General features: G+C 39.0%; 1 protein-coding gene across 1 annotated transcript in view; it reads left to right on the top strand.

Moving 5' to 3' along the window:
- The window catches only part of LOC124261189, a 102,555-nt gene extending 89,300 nt beyond the window's left edge, over window positions 1–13,255 (top strand). The window contains exons 13-15 of the mRNA XM_046695509.1: window positions 9,500–9,582; window positions 12,198–12,513; window positions 13,145–13,255. Of these exons, the coding sequence (XP_046551465.1) occupies window positions 9,500–9,582; window positions 12,198–12,513; window positions 13,145–13,255 (510 nt within the window). The remainder of the gene's footprint in view (window positions 1–9,499; window positions 9,583–12,197; window positions 12,514–13,144) is intronic.
- Window positions 13,256–15,710: the final 2,455 nt, after the last annotated feature.

The raw sequence follows: 15,710 nt of genomic DNA, 5'->3' as shown, positions 1-15,710 counted from the left end.
TCCCGATTTCCTTATGGATTTCATAGCATTCTAGCTCCAAAGTACCTTAGCACACTGTTGTGACCTAACTGTGGTAAGTAGTGGAAGTCATGTGGTGTTGTTTTGGTACTGAACATTAAACTTGTGTGCTTTGCGATTTAGTTACCTTTTCCCCTCTTCGTGATGGGGTTTTGGGGGCTGTCTCGAAGTAGGTGTGGGCCCGATTACTAGTCGTAAGACTTTAATTACGGGGTACTCTGATAAGTTGTGGCAAAGCGAGATGACTTGCCTAGTTGTGTCCTCTTGCATATGCGAGGGTTGCGGCCGAACACCATATCACTCAGGGGCACCCACTTCTTGGGAGTGATGATGCCTAGTACGCCAAGGGGTTCAGGAGAACCCATCACTAGTATAAATACTATGCTAGTCGGATGCGGCCTCCCTTGTTCATTGCTATCTACGGTTGTCTTTAGCAAATACAGTGTATACTGTCAGTGCTTTTTTACTTAGATTAATCTGCAACCCGCCATCCAACTGTGGGATAAGTGCAAATCCTGAGATAGGATAAGTTTTAAAATTTGGAATTTTTAACTATGAATTGTATATTTATATACTTTATCCTATCTCATGCAACGGATGCCCGCCCAGCCTCCCCTCTACTCAGATTATGACGGTTACGTATAACTGTCATTGGCTGCAAGAAGAGAATGATCATTCTGTGGTAGTCAAATGGGTAGATAGGGGAACGTGCTGCACGCTTCGTCAGGGACTAGGGACCGGTCCTATAAAGAGAGCAGCCTGGGGAACACAGGCGTATGGACAAGAGAGGCCTACAGGAAAAGTTCTCATTCGTTCCACTAAGCATCTAAGCAAGAGAGAGAAGTGCAAATCCCGAGGTAGGATAAGTATATAAATATACAATTTATAGTTAAAATTTCCAAGTTTACTTGCAAAATCAGTAAAAACTTATAAAAAAATATGAATAGCTGCTGAAAACAACAGATCAGACTAAAGATGGCAATTAGGATGCTCAGCCAGGTATGGCAACTCCCCATTGACTCACCTATCATGGAATGCACGTACTGCCTACAGGCACAAGGGGTCATCTCATATGTACTAAGCAGCAAAAGAAACGTCAGTTTGGAATTTTCCTTTGCAAAAACGGATAACTGTAAACTCATTTAATGTTTTGATTGCATATTTTTGACAACATCTCCAACTTGACCTGAGCAAAGACATTCCTTCCGAAACTCAGAATGGAACCCAGAAAATGGTCTCAAAAACACAACCTGATCTCGGAGATGGTACGGTGTTCTCCATGTTTTTCATGCAACTCATGCTACACGTGCTGTTAGCAAGGACCAGCCCTATAAAATGCAACCACAAACCTGGTTGAAACATTCACATTACAACGTCAGCAGGATGCCGCGACTCAAAACAGCTCAGAGGAACCAGGCGCTAGGAAGACTTGAAGCTGGCCACACTGCACAAGCCATTGCCAATCACTTCCAGGTCAACGTTCGGACCATTTTTAGGCTGCAGCAACGTTTCCGGGCCACCAACACCACAAATGATTGCCCCCGTACTGGCAGACCAAGGATGACCACAAGACGACAAGACCACAATGTTGTGCGACAGCATGTACAGAATCCCTTCATGCAGGCATCCAAAACAGCACGCCAGACAGTGGGAACACACGGAAGACCAATCAGTACTGATACAGTACGCCGACATCTTAACAGCGGGAACCTCCATTGCCGTAGACCTTACCTTGGACCTATCCTCACCCCTCGTCATCGGCGTGAACGTCTACAGTTTGCCCTACAACACCAAAACTGGCAATACAGGCAATGGAGAACTGTTCTGTTCACAGATGAGAGTCGGTACTGTGTATCAACTGCAGATGGCAGAACAAGAATATGGTGACGAAGTGGCCAGCGTTACTCAGACCAATGTGTTATAGAAAGAGACTCATGGGAAGGTGCAAGCATCAGGACTGAACCAGAGAGTGGGTCCTGTGGTGTTCCAGAACCTTGGTCCAGGGAGAGGAGACGAAATCACAGCGGTGCGCTACATCGACCAAGCTCTCAGACCCCATCTCATGCCACATTTCGCATGTCACCGGAACAACATTTTCCAGCATGTTAATGCCTGGGCCCATACTGCCAGAGCTACACGGGACTTCCTACAGCAGAACGGTGTCAACCTTATGCAGTGCCCAGCCCTTAGTCTTGATTTAAACCCAACTGAACATCTTTGGGATGAAATTCAGAGGAGACTGAATAATGTCATACCAAGGCCGAAGACAGCCGATTTATTGCGCCAGGCCTTTCCAGAGTGGGATTCAAGGCGCCAATGGCCTTCATCAATCGATTGGTGCAATCCATGCATAGACGATGTGCTGCAGTTATTGCCACTCGTGGTGGTCACACTAGATACTGAAGTCAAGAGTCTAAATGGACTGCAGACGTTCACGTAATGTCTTGAAATTGTGCTGAGTTATTTATTGATGTGTAAAGATATTGTACACAAAAAAATGTTTGCGATGTGGTTAAAAATGCAGACGTCCAAGACCTAATGTTTAATGATGAGTGGACTACTGCCTGGGTCTAAACGTTACCTGGCCTGAAGGGTCAAGCTCCATCATGAAATTCTGACTCTCCTGTGTTGTTTGGTTTTCCATGATTTTCCAGATTTCATGTCAACAAACTCCCCTCGGTGTATTTTTTCCCTTACCGCCTGTCTTAGTTGGAAACTAATGGTCTCCGCCCTAAAGCTAAGCTGCTGATGTGGCAGCATGTCTGCATTCACAAGTGTATTGTTTGTGAGGGGTTGGCAACACTACTCAATATCCAAGCTTAGGGTTTAAGTTAGCAGATGGAAATTAACTCACACAGTGAGCTCAATTACAGAATGGTCTCTGTCAGTACCTCAACAGGTGATATATTGTTTGATCTTTACATGCAGATAAGACTGTTGAGAATTTTGTTGTTGTCATTTTCAAAAGGTGACTAACAGTTTGAAACGGCCCCTAAAAGTATTTAAAGGAAAAGCAAGGATGTTTGGAGTGTCTGGTTATCAGGTTGTTAAGGCTTCAGATTTGGAGACTTATGAATTGGTTTCTGAGCCTGTAGACAAAAGTTTAGTTCTTTTAATAAAAGGGATGGCTCTGCTTTTGGTTAGTTTGCTGACACATCAAGTTAGCTTCAGGCAGGAAATTGCAGGGTTATAAACTAGAAAAGAAGAGTTCATCTTCTCTTCTGAGTTTGTTAACAAAAAGTCAAGTTCCACTTCAATCCGTTCTAAGAAAATAGGGGCAGTGGGGTAGCCTAGTGGTTAAAGTATTCACTCGTCATGACGAAGATCCGGGTTTGATTCCCCACATGGGCACAATGTGTGAAGCCCATTTGTGGTTTCCCCGGCTGTGATCTTGCTGGAATATTGCAAAAAGTGGCGTAAATCCAAACTCACTCACTCACTCACTCACTCACTCACTCACTCACTCACTCACTCACTCACTCACTCACTCACTCACTCACTCACTCACTCACTCACTCACTCACTCACTCACTCACTCACTCACTCACTCACTCACTCACTCACTCACTCTAAGAATATATGTGGAAATTAGCAGAGCCTGCTTGCAATATTGCTGTAATCAAAGGTATATCATTTAAGAGTGTAAAATGCTCACTCTTGTTCACATTCTCTCATGCTTTTGTGCATGTCATGTCACAGCTTGTGGTGGTTTGGATAATGAGGAATTTGCAGACCAGTAATCAAAGTGTTGTGAGAGAGAAGGTTCACACCCATAACCCACACCTTAGGAGCGGTGAATGGCAGGAAATATTTCATAGCAGGAAGTGAACGATTTATCACGTGAGAGGTGAGCCGGGATTTTTTTAGGTGTAGGAAAATTGTCAATATCTATATTTATATAGGCCACATTGTCCCCAAAATTCATGCTGTTAAATAGAAAAGTGCGTAATCCCACCAATTATCTTTCCATTCTGTCATTATACAAGCCCATGAACCTGCAAAATAATGTCTAGCTTTGGCTACGTTACCGTAAATGTGCATAGACATATTTAAGTTTAAGGTATCATTGCTGTATAAACGAAAAACAAAACAGACCAACAATTATTATTTTAAAAATATGTTAAGGTTACAAAAAGATTTCAAATATGTGCCAAATGAAACTGATAAAGAAATTGTTGTTTCTAAGGAACCTGAAAAACTCAGTTTAGTATCAAGGATGACGAATCACCATGCCCACCGGAAAAAGAAAAGATACACACTTCAAAAAAGGAACGCATAAGCCATTTTTAGAAAAATGTATTGTATTAGTTTCAGAGCAATTATTTCATGTAATTTCAATGGTAAAAGGGTGAAAATTCACACGTCAATATATAGACATTGAGCTCGCTAACACAACAGCAGCCTTTATTGTTTCTGTTTACTTGAGTCCACAAGATGGCACCAAAGTCAGTCCTTTATTTGGCCAGCATTGGCAGCAATTACTGCTTGGCACCGTCTCAGCACAGACTGGATAAGTCTCTTGCTTCACTCTTGCTTCACAATACAATGGCCAGTTGTGGAAGTGTCAGGCGTATTTTGACGTTGACGTACACGTCGATCGAGTTCATCCCATAGGTGTTCTATCGGATTTAGATCTGGTGATCGGGAAGGCCATGGCAAGACATTGACGTTAGAATTGGCTAGGTAGCAGACCGTAGTGCATGCTGTATGTGAAATAGTATTGTCATGCTGGAGCAACCCCTTCTGTCAGGAGCATGTGACATGCAAGGACATTGTTGATGTACCGATTTGCTGTCAGATTCCCCTGAACCACCACTAAATCAGATCTTTATGCACTGGATATCTCACTCCACACTATGACACTGCCTCCACTGAATCTGTCAACTTGTCAAATGCAATTAGGGGCAAAACATTCATTTTCTTGGACAGTAAACACACTGTCTTCCATCTGGCTGGTGAAGAAGAAATCACGATTCATCACTGAACCAGACTCGACTCCGGTTTCTAAGGTTCCAGTTCAAGACTCTACGACACCACCGGAAGTGACTGTGCCGATGGAAGTCTCTCAAAACTAGGGCTGTGTATTATCAAATAAATTGTATTTCAATATATTGTTATTCTGGTACCCGTATTCCGATATGTATTGCGATGTATTGGAAGCCTGAGTGTTCGACAGCGAGTGACAATATTAGATTGTACATGCAGAGCCTATTTTCTACATGCTAAAGCCATAAAAATAAATTTAATGGTTGTGATAACAGAAATTTTGAATTAAGATTTGATTTTGAAGGATTTTTTTATAAAATAAACGTCAGTGTGAATGAAAATCTGTATGGATTTGAAATTATACCATCAAGATAACAACAACAACAACAAAAACCCATTGCAATCCGTATCATTTGAAAGGCGTATTGTGATGTACTGGTAATACCGTGCAGTCCTACTCAAAACGGCCTTCTTGGTCGCATCGCCACTTCACGCAATCGATTCTATACAGCTTTGTCGGAAATTCTTCTCAAACCAGGGATGGGCAGTCTCCATGGCTGTGGCAAAACGATGATGCAAGTGAGCAATCTGGATGTAGCAGTCCTGTGCTTGGGTGGTCACTCTTGGACAGCTGCTTCTTGGACGGAATTGGTCTGCAGGAAACAATGCCAAAGGCAAGATATGGTGCTCTGCAGAAAGCTGTAATGTCGGGCAAATGCAGACTGCGACTCCCCAGCTTCAAAGCGGCCTATGGCGATGTTTCGATTGGCAGCACTCAGTCGTGGCATGATGATTTCCTCTTTTCCAGGCAAAAACGAATGACAATATTAAACAAAATGTTAACCTTTTTAAAATGACCGATACCCTATGGTTTTCCACTTACTTGCACATGCATTTTGCTTTGCATGTTTTCTTGGTGACGTATTAGCGAATATTTCTTCAAACACTTCTAAAACAAGGGGACAAGCTAAAATTGCTGCGTTTTGGCACTGAACCACAAAGATGATGTTGTGGAAAGAAATAGTATATTTGTATTGTTTTTGCTGCAGTTACATGAGTCCAATATTCTCAAAATCACCCTTTTTTAAGATTGTAAGTGAAACCGCAATTTCACTGCACTGCTTTTGACAGGTGTAGATGTGCTGACAAGGGGGTATGTGTCTTATTTAATGGTAGTATCTTCTTCTAGTATCTTTATCTGCAATGTTTTGCGACTGATGTTGATCATGTTGAAACAATAGTTAAGAATACAACCCACTGCCACTTTTACTCCGCTATAGAAGTTGACCGAGAGAATCCGTACGTAAGAAATGTAATTACTATGTACTACAGAAAATGCTGAAAAAGTATTATCACGTTGATTGAACAGCTTTACGTGACTGAAATACGGATGTCTCTATATGTTTTCTCTGTGAATACACTACTTTGGGGCAGTACAGCACACCTTGTCACTAGAAACTCTATTGAATAACCACTGTAAAGTGTTCACTGTGTAAATTAGAGTTCAACATGAAATCGTTCACCATGATTTCCTTAAATCGTTCACTAACTGTTTGTTGGTGTTGGTCTTTCAAGGATGAAAGCTCGAAAACGGTCCAAAACTAACCATTCAAATTTGTACAGCAATGATACCTTAAATTTTTATATGTTTATGCATATTAAGGAAACATAGCCAAAGCTAGGCATTGTTTTGCAGGCTCATGGGCTTGTATAATGACGGAATGGAAAGATATTTGGTCGAATCACTCACAGGTGTCTTCTATTTTACAGCATAAATTTTTGAATTTTGGGGACAATGTGGCCTATACAAATATAGATAGTGGCAATTTTCCTACACCTAAAAAATAAAACCGGCTCACCTCTCGCGTGATAAGTTGTTCACTTCCTGCTATGAAATATTGCCTGCCGTTCACTGCTCCCCGCTCCCACAGTGTGTAACCCCTACACTCTAATTTCACCTACACCCCAGTTCACCTACACATTGAAGCCTGGAAAGCAGAAGGTGGCGGGTTCGATCTCCGACCATGTCATAACAAAAGACGTTAAAATATGGTACTTGTTGGTCCCTGCCTGGCGCTTGGCATTAATGGGTACACCAAGGACTGGTCGGCTCAGAGTCAGTATAATGTGTCTGAGTGGGGTATTCATGCTTCAGTGCGGCATGGTATCTCAGTGGGCTAGCACTATAAATGTTATTTCACCTCACCTCAAACATTGAACTCACATTGTGCCTACATGACACTCTGCCAACAGTCCTAAAAAACAAATGTGGGGAGTGTAGGCACATTGGCAATGGAAAGTGAAAACATTCATCATCCCCATGCCTACATAATATGATCCAGTTAGGTAACAGATAAAAAGAACAACATTCAGAATGCATCATTTATTAAGATGATAATATTAGCATCAAATGAAGCATTATTTAAAGACACTTTTCATATACATCATCTCTACACAAAATATAGTTCATTAACGATTGAGCTTGAGGAGATGGCTTGCAGCATCAAGGCACAGTATCTTGGTTTTGCGACTTTCTAACAAGCAGTGTGAGAAATGGTTTCCAGATCAGGCAAGCTATACCTGAAAGTTACATAGCATAGCATAGCATCGTCATCTACCCAGGTTGTTGTCACATAGTCTACAAATGTATTCACTAAGGGCTTGTTTGGTTTGTCATCAAGTGCTTCTATCCAAGCTTCTTGTACTATGTCAATGGGCAAGAGAAGAAGACATGCTGCTCGATGAACTATAGCTTGCACTCCAGCATCTCTGTAACAAGTCCAATGGTTTTCTCAGCATACATTGGCTGACCTTCGGCCTGAGAAGTACGGTAATATACTCTACTACTCTCTGAAGCATCGCCATTGTACAGTTTATATGAGAAACAGTATCTAACGCGATATATACAAAAAAACCTTCTGTTTTGACTGTCTTGCTTTCATTAGAAAGTGTTGTATCAAATTCTATATAAAGGACTTTATTCCTTTTGTTTTGACAGTACATATTCATAAGCCCAGAAGCCAGTTGTAGCTTGATAACTGTTCTTTTTTAGTCTTTTCTTAATCAACTAAGTAAAATAACATTCTTAAAACAACTGTCAATTTAGTCTATTCTTAATCAATGTCGATTAGACAGAGTCTAATGTATATGTTTTGGACTTTTTTCTGGACTGGTCTATTTGTCATTATTGGGTAAGTAAGGATGTTATTATAAGTCAAAGTGCCAACACATGCAGAACCTACAGACTGTAATATGTTGTTTAAAGACTGTAGGCAGAATGGCATGTAGGCTCATTGTGAGGACACCACTTAATCAATGCATGTTTTCTCAGTACCCCAACACTTTGCTTTGGTTCTACCCAACTTACAAATTGACTCACCCAATTAACAAACAAGCTTGGCTCATTTCTGAAGAAACTTGAGGCATGAAACTTGGGGCATGATATAGACAGTGAGCATAAGCTTTAATGTTTAGTAACACAATTGATTTTGTGAAGGTATTATGTGTTGTCAATTTAAACAATCAAAAGGACTATCAGCTTCTCGTTTACTTACATTAGAATGTGATGTATATTGCATTTCGAAGCACATTTTCGACATGGCATGTTTAAGAAAAGTCAAAAGTGTATCATCACAGAGGGATGGAAAACAAGCATTATTAGATGGGTATCGCTACAGTTTAAATAGGTGGGGAGTTAATTTTCACTCGTTTTCGCAAGAGTTTCAATGGTCATTTAATAAACTTGCACCCCACCCCTGCTGGATCCATCTATGTCCTCAGTGGAAATTGTTGTCAGCAGACCCCCACCACGCTGCAAACGAGAATACAAGGAAATGGACACCAGGATATATAGGCTCAAATGGCGACTTTAAACATTTAACGTATAAGTTAAAATATATTGTTTGTTTTACATACAGATTGAAAGAGTCCATTTTACATTTCAGAGGGTGTACATCATCTACACTTTTTATTTAAGACCCCCCATTACCCCTATACATTTTGACCCCAAATAGTGTAAGTGAATTGAGAGTGTAGGGGTAATGGGGGGACACCAGAGAGAAGAGTATTTTCATTTCGATAGTAAAGGTTTAGGTGGCATAAACAAGCACACAAAGAAATTCATTCTGATAATGTAGTCGGAATTGTACACTTGACTCTGCTTTCACCAGAGATTTCTTATGGATGTTGAAAGGGTTTTGTCACTTGTATTGACATTGTTGCTATTTTGGTTTGGTATAGGGGAGAGGGTATTTTTATATATGAAATAAAGGAGGCAAGAGTTTATCTGTCTATTATCTTTCATATTAAATCAAGACCAGCAGTCTATGAAGATCATTATTTTCGATCATATCCTGAAGCTTGACAACTGTTGTTGCTAGGTGAAAAGAATTATCACTGTCTTTCTTGCTGTTACCACTGTCATTTTATTGTATTCTGCCATGTTAATTGTATGGCCATTGACTTGAAAATATTTTTCCTGTATGTTTTTTTCCAGAAACTAGCTACTGGGTTAAGGACTGTAGCAGATGCACAGAGAAAGCAGTGGACGGCAATGGAATTGTCTGAACCAAATCCAAAGTTTGTTCCTATTTAGATGTGTCATTTGTTGATGTTTTTCATCATGTTATAAAAGATTAAAAAACACTGCCAGAATCAAGATTGCAATCATGTCACATGTTTGAGGAGCAAATACAGCTGAAATTAGTTTTGTGTACTCTTTTTGACTAATTAATCACATGATGCTGCATTTGACCTATGGATTAGAACAATATCAGTTAGAAATAGGGCCGCTTAATGCAAAAACACTTCTTCAAACAGCTGAACATATCAGTGTCATATTTCCAAAACATGTTCTGCTTTTCTTAGGCTACAGTTTAACGATAGTTATGTTTATATGATAAAAAATTTGGAATGGCCTTCACTCCCTCCTCTTCCCCTCAAAATCCTGGACAAAAAAAATCTTCCTTTGAAACATTTGTTGTAAACATTCAGTTTTGCCTTGTCTTGTGTCTGTACTTGTAAAAGTTTTTGTTCTGAACACATACCCAAAAAAGATATGATAGAAAAAACACATTACTAGACTAATTGTTAACTAACTGACCAAGTGATGTTGGCAGATATGTGAGGCAGATCCCAAAGTGGTGCCTTTTGCTATTTGCAGATTTTTGTCATTTTAATTTTTCCCAGTTTCCATGGAAACGATTTGGACTTAGTCTCAAAAGGGAGGGGTGTGCTGCGTTTCCGGATCACAACTTGAAAACCGTTCAATATCTTTCTACAAGACTTGACAGATATATCAAAAGATCTTGAAGTATTGCCTTTGGCTATTTGCTGATTTTGGGCATTTTCATTTTTCATGATATCCATGGAAAGGATTTGGACTTAGTCCCAAAAAATCAAGTTGGACTTTAAGTAACTGTCAGTTGATTTGTTCTTTCAAATTTATGGGGTCTGGGGGGATTTGTCATCTTCTGATGACTCTTGTTAATAATTTCAGCTAAAATTTTATTACTCTTTGTCTAGTGAGTACAAATTTATTGCAACGACTAGTTTCCCCTAATACAGCCTTATTTGAAGTATACTTTTCCAAATTTAGGAAGAATTTAAGATATGATGCACGAACCCTTTCTATACGGTGAAAATATTTAGTTCCCCAAATTTTGGACCCATATAAAAGAATCGGTAAAATCTTACAGTCAAAGATGGTACAAGCAGTTTTGAAAGAAATAAAATAATTCTTTTTGAATAACTGGTATACAGATTGCATAGCCTTTGAGAATATTAAACCCAAATATTTATAAAACGAAACACATTTCAGCCTTGTATTACCATAATACCATATCACATCCATTCTAACATGCATCCATTTCTGAACACAATAATAGTAGTTTTCTCAATAATAACACTCAAACCCCAAGTAATACAAAATAGATGCAAAACATGAAGTTGTTGCTGTAAGCCAATGACTGTATAGAAAAACGTATTTACATCATCACTTAAAGTTGTAAACAAGCGAAGAAGATTATAACAATGTTTTGAAAAGAAATCTATCTACTCATGGATTATGCTTAGTGACTATTATTCTCATGTTTTTATAATTAACTACATCTGAAATACAAAGGCCACTTATATAAAATTCTAATGCTTCTAAAAGAAATCTATCTACTCCCAACATGGATTATGCTTTCCGGCACCGTATCTTTAGCTTTGGCGGTATTTTCTCCCGGAAAATCCGAAATATACGTTTTAGCCTTCCCGGGACATCTAAAAAATAAATTTTAGCCTTCCCGGCACAACACCGCTTGAACCGGGATGCCTATTCTCACTCAAAGAGCCCTGAGCGTATCAGCCAATGAAAGTTCTTGTTACACTCGAGTGCACGCCAATTGGCTCTGACTAGGTTTTTCGGTATCCCGGGTGCTTTGTTTTGAGGGTAGTAAACCCAAGTACAAAATATTGCACTTTTGATTTCCGATTGTATGCTTATAATTTTTGTTGTTCGTTTGTTTTTTCATAATCAGCAATGTATGTTATATGTCATGAATAAATGATAATTGTGTTTTAATTATGTTTATTTTGCTGGTTGCATCTAAACTTTAAAATGTAAAATGACACATACCTAGATGGGATAGGTAAAGCTAACATCATATTCATTTCTGATGTAGGAAACTATTTTGAAAATATGTTTTTCTTTAATTGAAATTGATTGAAATTATTGAAATACCATGCATGGCAATGACTTTAACCATTGATCTGAAGCCATGAGTCTAGAAACAATTTTTGGCCTTGTAAGCTCAACTAACACTAGTCCATATGATAAGACTAAAATTTATTGAAAATAATGTTAAAAGGTGGATTTGCTTATGTAAATGGTAATTTAGACAGTCATTTTGAAAAACAATAATGCTTGATCCAGTTTGTCAAATTACCATAAGTAGCGGTAACTGTCATTTAAAGGAGAAATTTGTTAAAAGTATAGTTGTGACTTGTTAAATAAGCTTCTGTATCAGTGAAACTCTGGTTTGTTTTTATAGATAGTGCTAAAAAGATTCAGGTCTTCGGAATCCTTAACATTAGACAAAGTATATCGGCTTGCAAGCTATAGCCATTTTGAACCCCTACCATTTGATCAACAACTGAATATGTGTAGTGACACTCAGTCCACCCCATCTAAATTAAATTGTCTGTTTTAGATCACTAGAAGGACATCTAGCTCAAGCAAAGATGAGTGTCAAGATTGCTTTTGAAGTGGTAACGGTTTGTCTGAAACGAAAATACCAACTTATTGACTTGGTAGCAGCTGCAGCAGATCTCTTTCTGTCAAGTCTTTGGAATGGTCGCCTTCTGTACCAAAATGTGAAGTTGGATTCTAAATGCAAAAATGAACTTGAAAAGCTTTGTGCTGACCATATGCTGTCAAAACTGAAAGGTGTTCAGCATCAAATGCTTACTTGGATGGACAGTTACTTTGAGTTCTATTCAGTCTCTACTGTCAGATCTTCACTAGAGGTTAGTGATGCTGTTTTTGACTTAGGACAATAAAAGTAAAGAAATTAACTATCATGATATGCTGAAATGATGCACAGTAGTCACATTAGTATATATCCCAATACATTGTTTATAAAAGTTACACTTTTTCAGAGGAAAGGCTTGTGAATATGTTATAATTTCACTGTATTATGGGAAACGTTTTGGAAGCCTTGATTAAACAAACATGACCATCACATCACATCAGTGAAAAAACGTAAAATTGAGCATCTACTTGAGCTTTCCAGATACTTAAGACTGATCATGACACTAAACATTATTATTGTGGTGCACTATGCATTGGTAAATTGTTTCAGCATTTCTGTTACATAGCTGTTAATTTCTTGTCATAACATTTATAGTTTGCAATAGTTTCCTTTGAATTAACAGATTTATGAAGCAAACACATTGTACAGATGATCCAAATTTGCAATGATGTCATAAGGTTGCATTGTACTTTGCTGCATGATTTGCTCATTCATATTCATTCATTATCCATCAGTAATAATATTTCAGTTCTAAGTATGAAAAATGTTCCCAAAACAACATAAGGTTACAATCTGGGATGTTATTTTTACCTGTTACACATGGTATTGTATTTTTTCTGTTGCAGCTGTGGAATGTTTTAATTGGTTTGGACATTTCTGTTCCTGAGTTACAAAAAGAATGGCAGAAAACAGTTCTTGATGCCTTTGAAAGGATCTTGTCTAAGGTACATTGTTAACAATCATTTACTTGCAGGTATAACAATTTAATATGTATCACAGTATCTTTCCTGTTATACTACAATTATCAATATTCAAGCTGATTTGAGCCTAGCAGTGGCTGATACGATAAGCAGTGTCCCACACTGTACAGATATGATCACAAGCAGTCAACCTAGTCACTAATCCTGATAAAAATTAGTTGCCTTTCTAAATTAATGAAAATCCAGATTTGTAAATTCATTGAAAGGCTTTTTCATTCAAAATGGTTTTGAATTTCCAAGCTGCCCTTGTTAATTTAATGTCTTACAGTGTGCATAGTGTGCAAATTAAGACTGTTTACCTTAGTCTGTTAATTGCAGCCTACATTATCATTCTTTCTTCATGGAAGCAAAAATGTGCACTCCCTGCTATCAAGTCCTTTGCAGCGTTATCCTTTTGAACTGATGCATCTTTAGATATGAAATTTTTATGGTTTAATACTTTTAGTGCTCAAGATCTCTTTTAGTACTCATGGTATCCCCCACTTGGTGTCAAAGCCTTAATCCCTTATCTCATCATATTTTTACCATTCTCTGTACCATGTTATATACATTACAAATTGTAGGTTGAATTACACTCAATATATCATTGATTTTTAAACTTATCTGTCTCACTGTATGCACCTCTCTCTTCTTATACAGTCGTGCCCTGTTTATCCGGACACTTGTGTTTTTCTTGAAATTGTCCGGATAAACGAATTTCTGATATCTGAACCGAGGACCATATGGAAAAAGACAGACAAACAGACGAACATAATAAGCCTCAGACGTATTCTTTATTGATTGATTGATCAACAAATAACAAATACATACATAAAATCAGATCTTGTCAAATACAGTAGTCAAGTCAATATGTATACACGTGAGAACATACCTGTACATGCAGTTATGTTCGCTTGAAGAAATGTGTCAAAGTTTTTTGTACAGGCTTTGCAGAAAAGCGAGAAGACTTCACTTTCAGTACGAGTACGAGTTCGAGGTTGTCAGTTTCGCCTGCACATTCGTAGTACCTGATCAACTGGTCAAGGCAGACACAAGCTTCGTTGTGAGACACGGGTGGGGGAGGTGGCGGCTGCTCAACTTCATTGTCATCATCAGTCTCGTTGTCAGGACACACTGCTTGCAGGATGTCAGTGTCACTCAGGGATTCGCCAGTCAGTTCGTCACTGTCGACATTCACAAGGTCGTTGGCAGTAACAAATACAGGTGCAACTTGCCCAAAGGACCGTAGTGCATCGCGAAGTTCTGCCAAGGCCATGTCTTCTTCTGGGTCTTCATTTGATTGGATGATATCGACATGACTTGCTAAGGGATACTGCTCTTTGTACTTGCAAATTTCTTTTTTTTTCTCTCGCTGTAATGGCATGGCGTTTACTCTTTGTTGGTTGGCTTGCCATGTTGACAGACAACGTTTCTGATCAGACAAGAAGTCATCAGCGTAATTATAGTGGCCCACCAATTGACACGCCTCAAGATTAACTCAGTGTCACCTTGCTAATTAAGGGCAGTTAATCCTCTCACCCTTCAAAGAATGCCGGCTTGTAACCCTTGTTTCATGTTAGGGCACGCAAGGCCACTCGGTAAAATGCACGTGTAAACATACTGACAGGTGCTCAGCCTTCCGGATATACGAGAAAAATGTATATGATTTAGCATTTGGTATGTGAAAATGACCGTCCGGTTACGGAAACCAGATTTCCGGACAAGTGAGTAGTTTTACAACGTTGTGAATTCATATAATGGATTGTCGTTCAGAATGCGAGTTTTCAGGATATCTGAGGTTCGGATAAACGGGGCACGACTGTACTACCAAGATGTGGAAATTTGCTGTAGGCTAAGTTGAATCAAATCTTCTGGCCTCTGTAACACCTGACCTTTGCCCCCTTTTTATATTATTTTTATGTTTGTACTTGATATATATTTTCCCGCCCTTTTTCCTTTGTCTAACTTTAAGCTATGGCTAAGAATAAGTGCGTGCAATGTCAGAAGTTCATGTCGGATTAGACCCCCATTCTCTCTGCATTTCTTGTTTTACTGGTAATCTTTGTACCTTGCAAGATCGCTGCCTTCTGTGTTCAGAATTATCAGAGGTTGAGTGGTTAAGTATGGATTCTGCAAGATCTCAGACTAAGAAACGTAAGAGCTCCCCTTCGTCGGAGGCAAGCAAAAGTAAAAATCCGCTTCGGGGGTCCCGCCATCTTCACAGAATCCAAATCTAGATCTAGATCTATCCGGATGCATCTCATTTGGACATTTCTGCTATCTCGTATTTATTTGCATCGTTTTAAATCAGAGTTGCAAGCCTCAGTTAGTCAGTCCATGTATGATATGGAAATGAGGAATGTGACCGCGATGAATGCATTACAAAAACTGTTTCATGATGATGGCCCAATAATAAGCCAAGGCGACCCACGGTGAATTAGCACTGACTATA

This window comes from Haliotis rubra, unplaced genomic scaffold (genome assembly GCF_003918875.1).
Source record: "Haliotis rubra isolate DU_JTF1 unplaced genomic scaffold, ASM391887v1 Scf790, whole genome shotgun sequence".
NCBI lineage: Eukaryota > Metazoa > Mollusca > Gastropoda > Lepetellida > Haliotidae > Haliotis > Haliotis rubra.
This window is presented reverse-complemented; position numbering and strand designations above follow the sequence as displayed.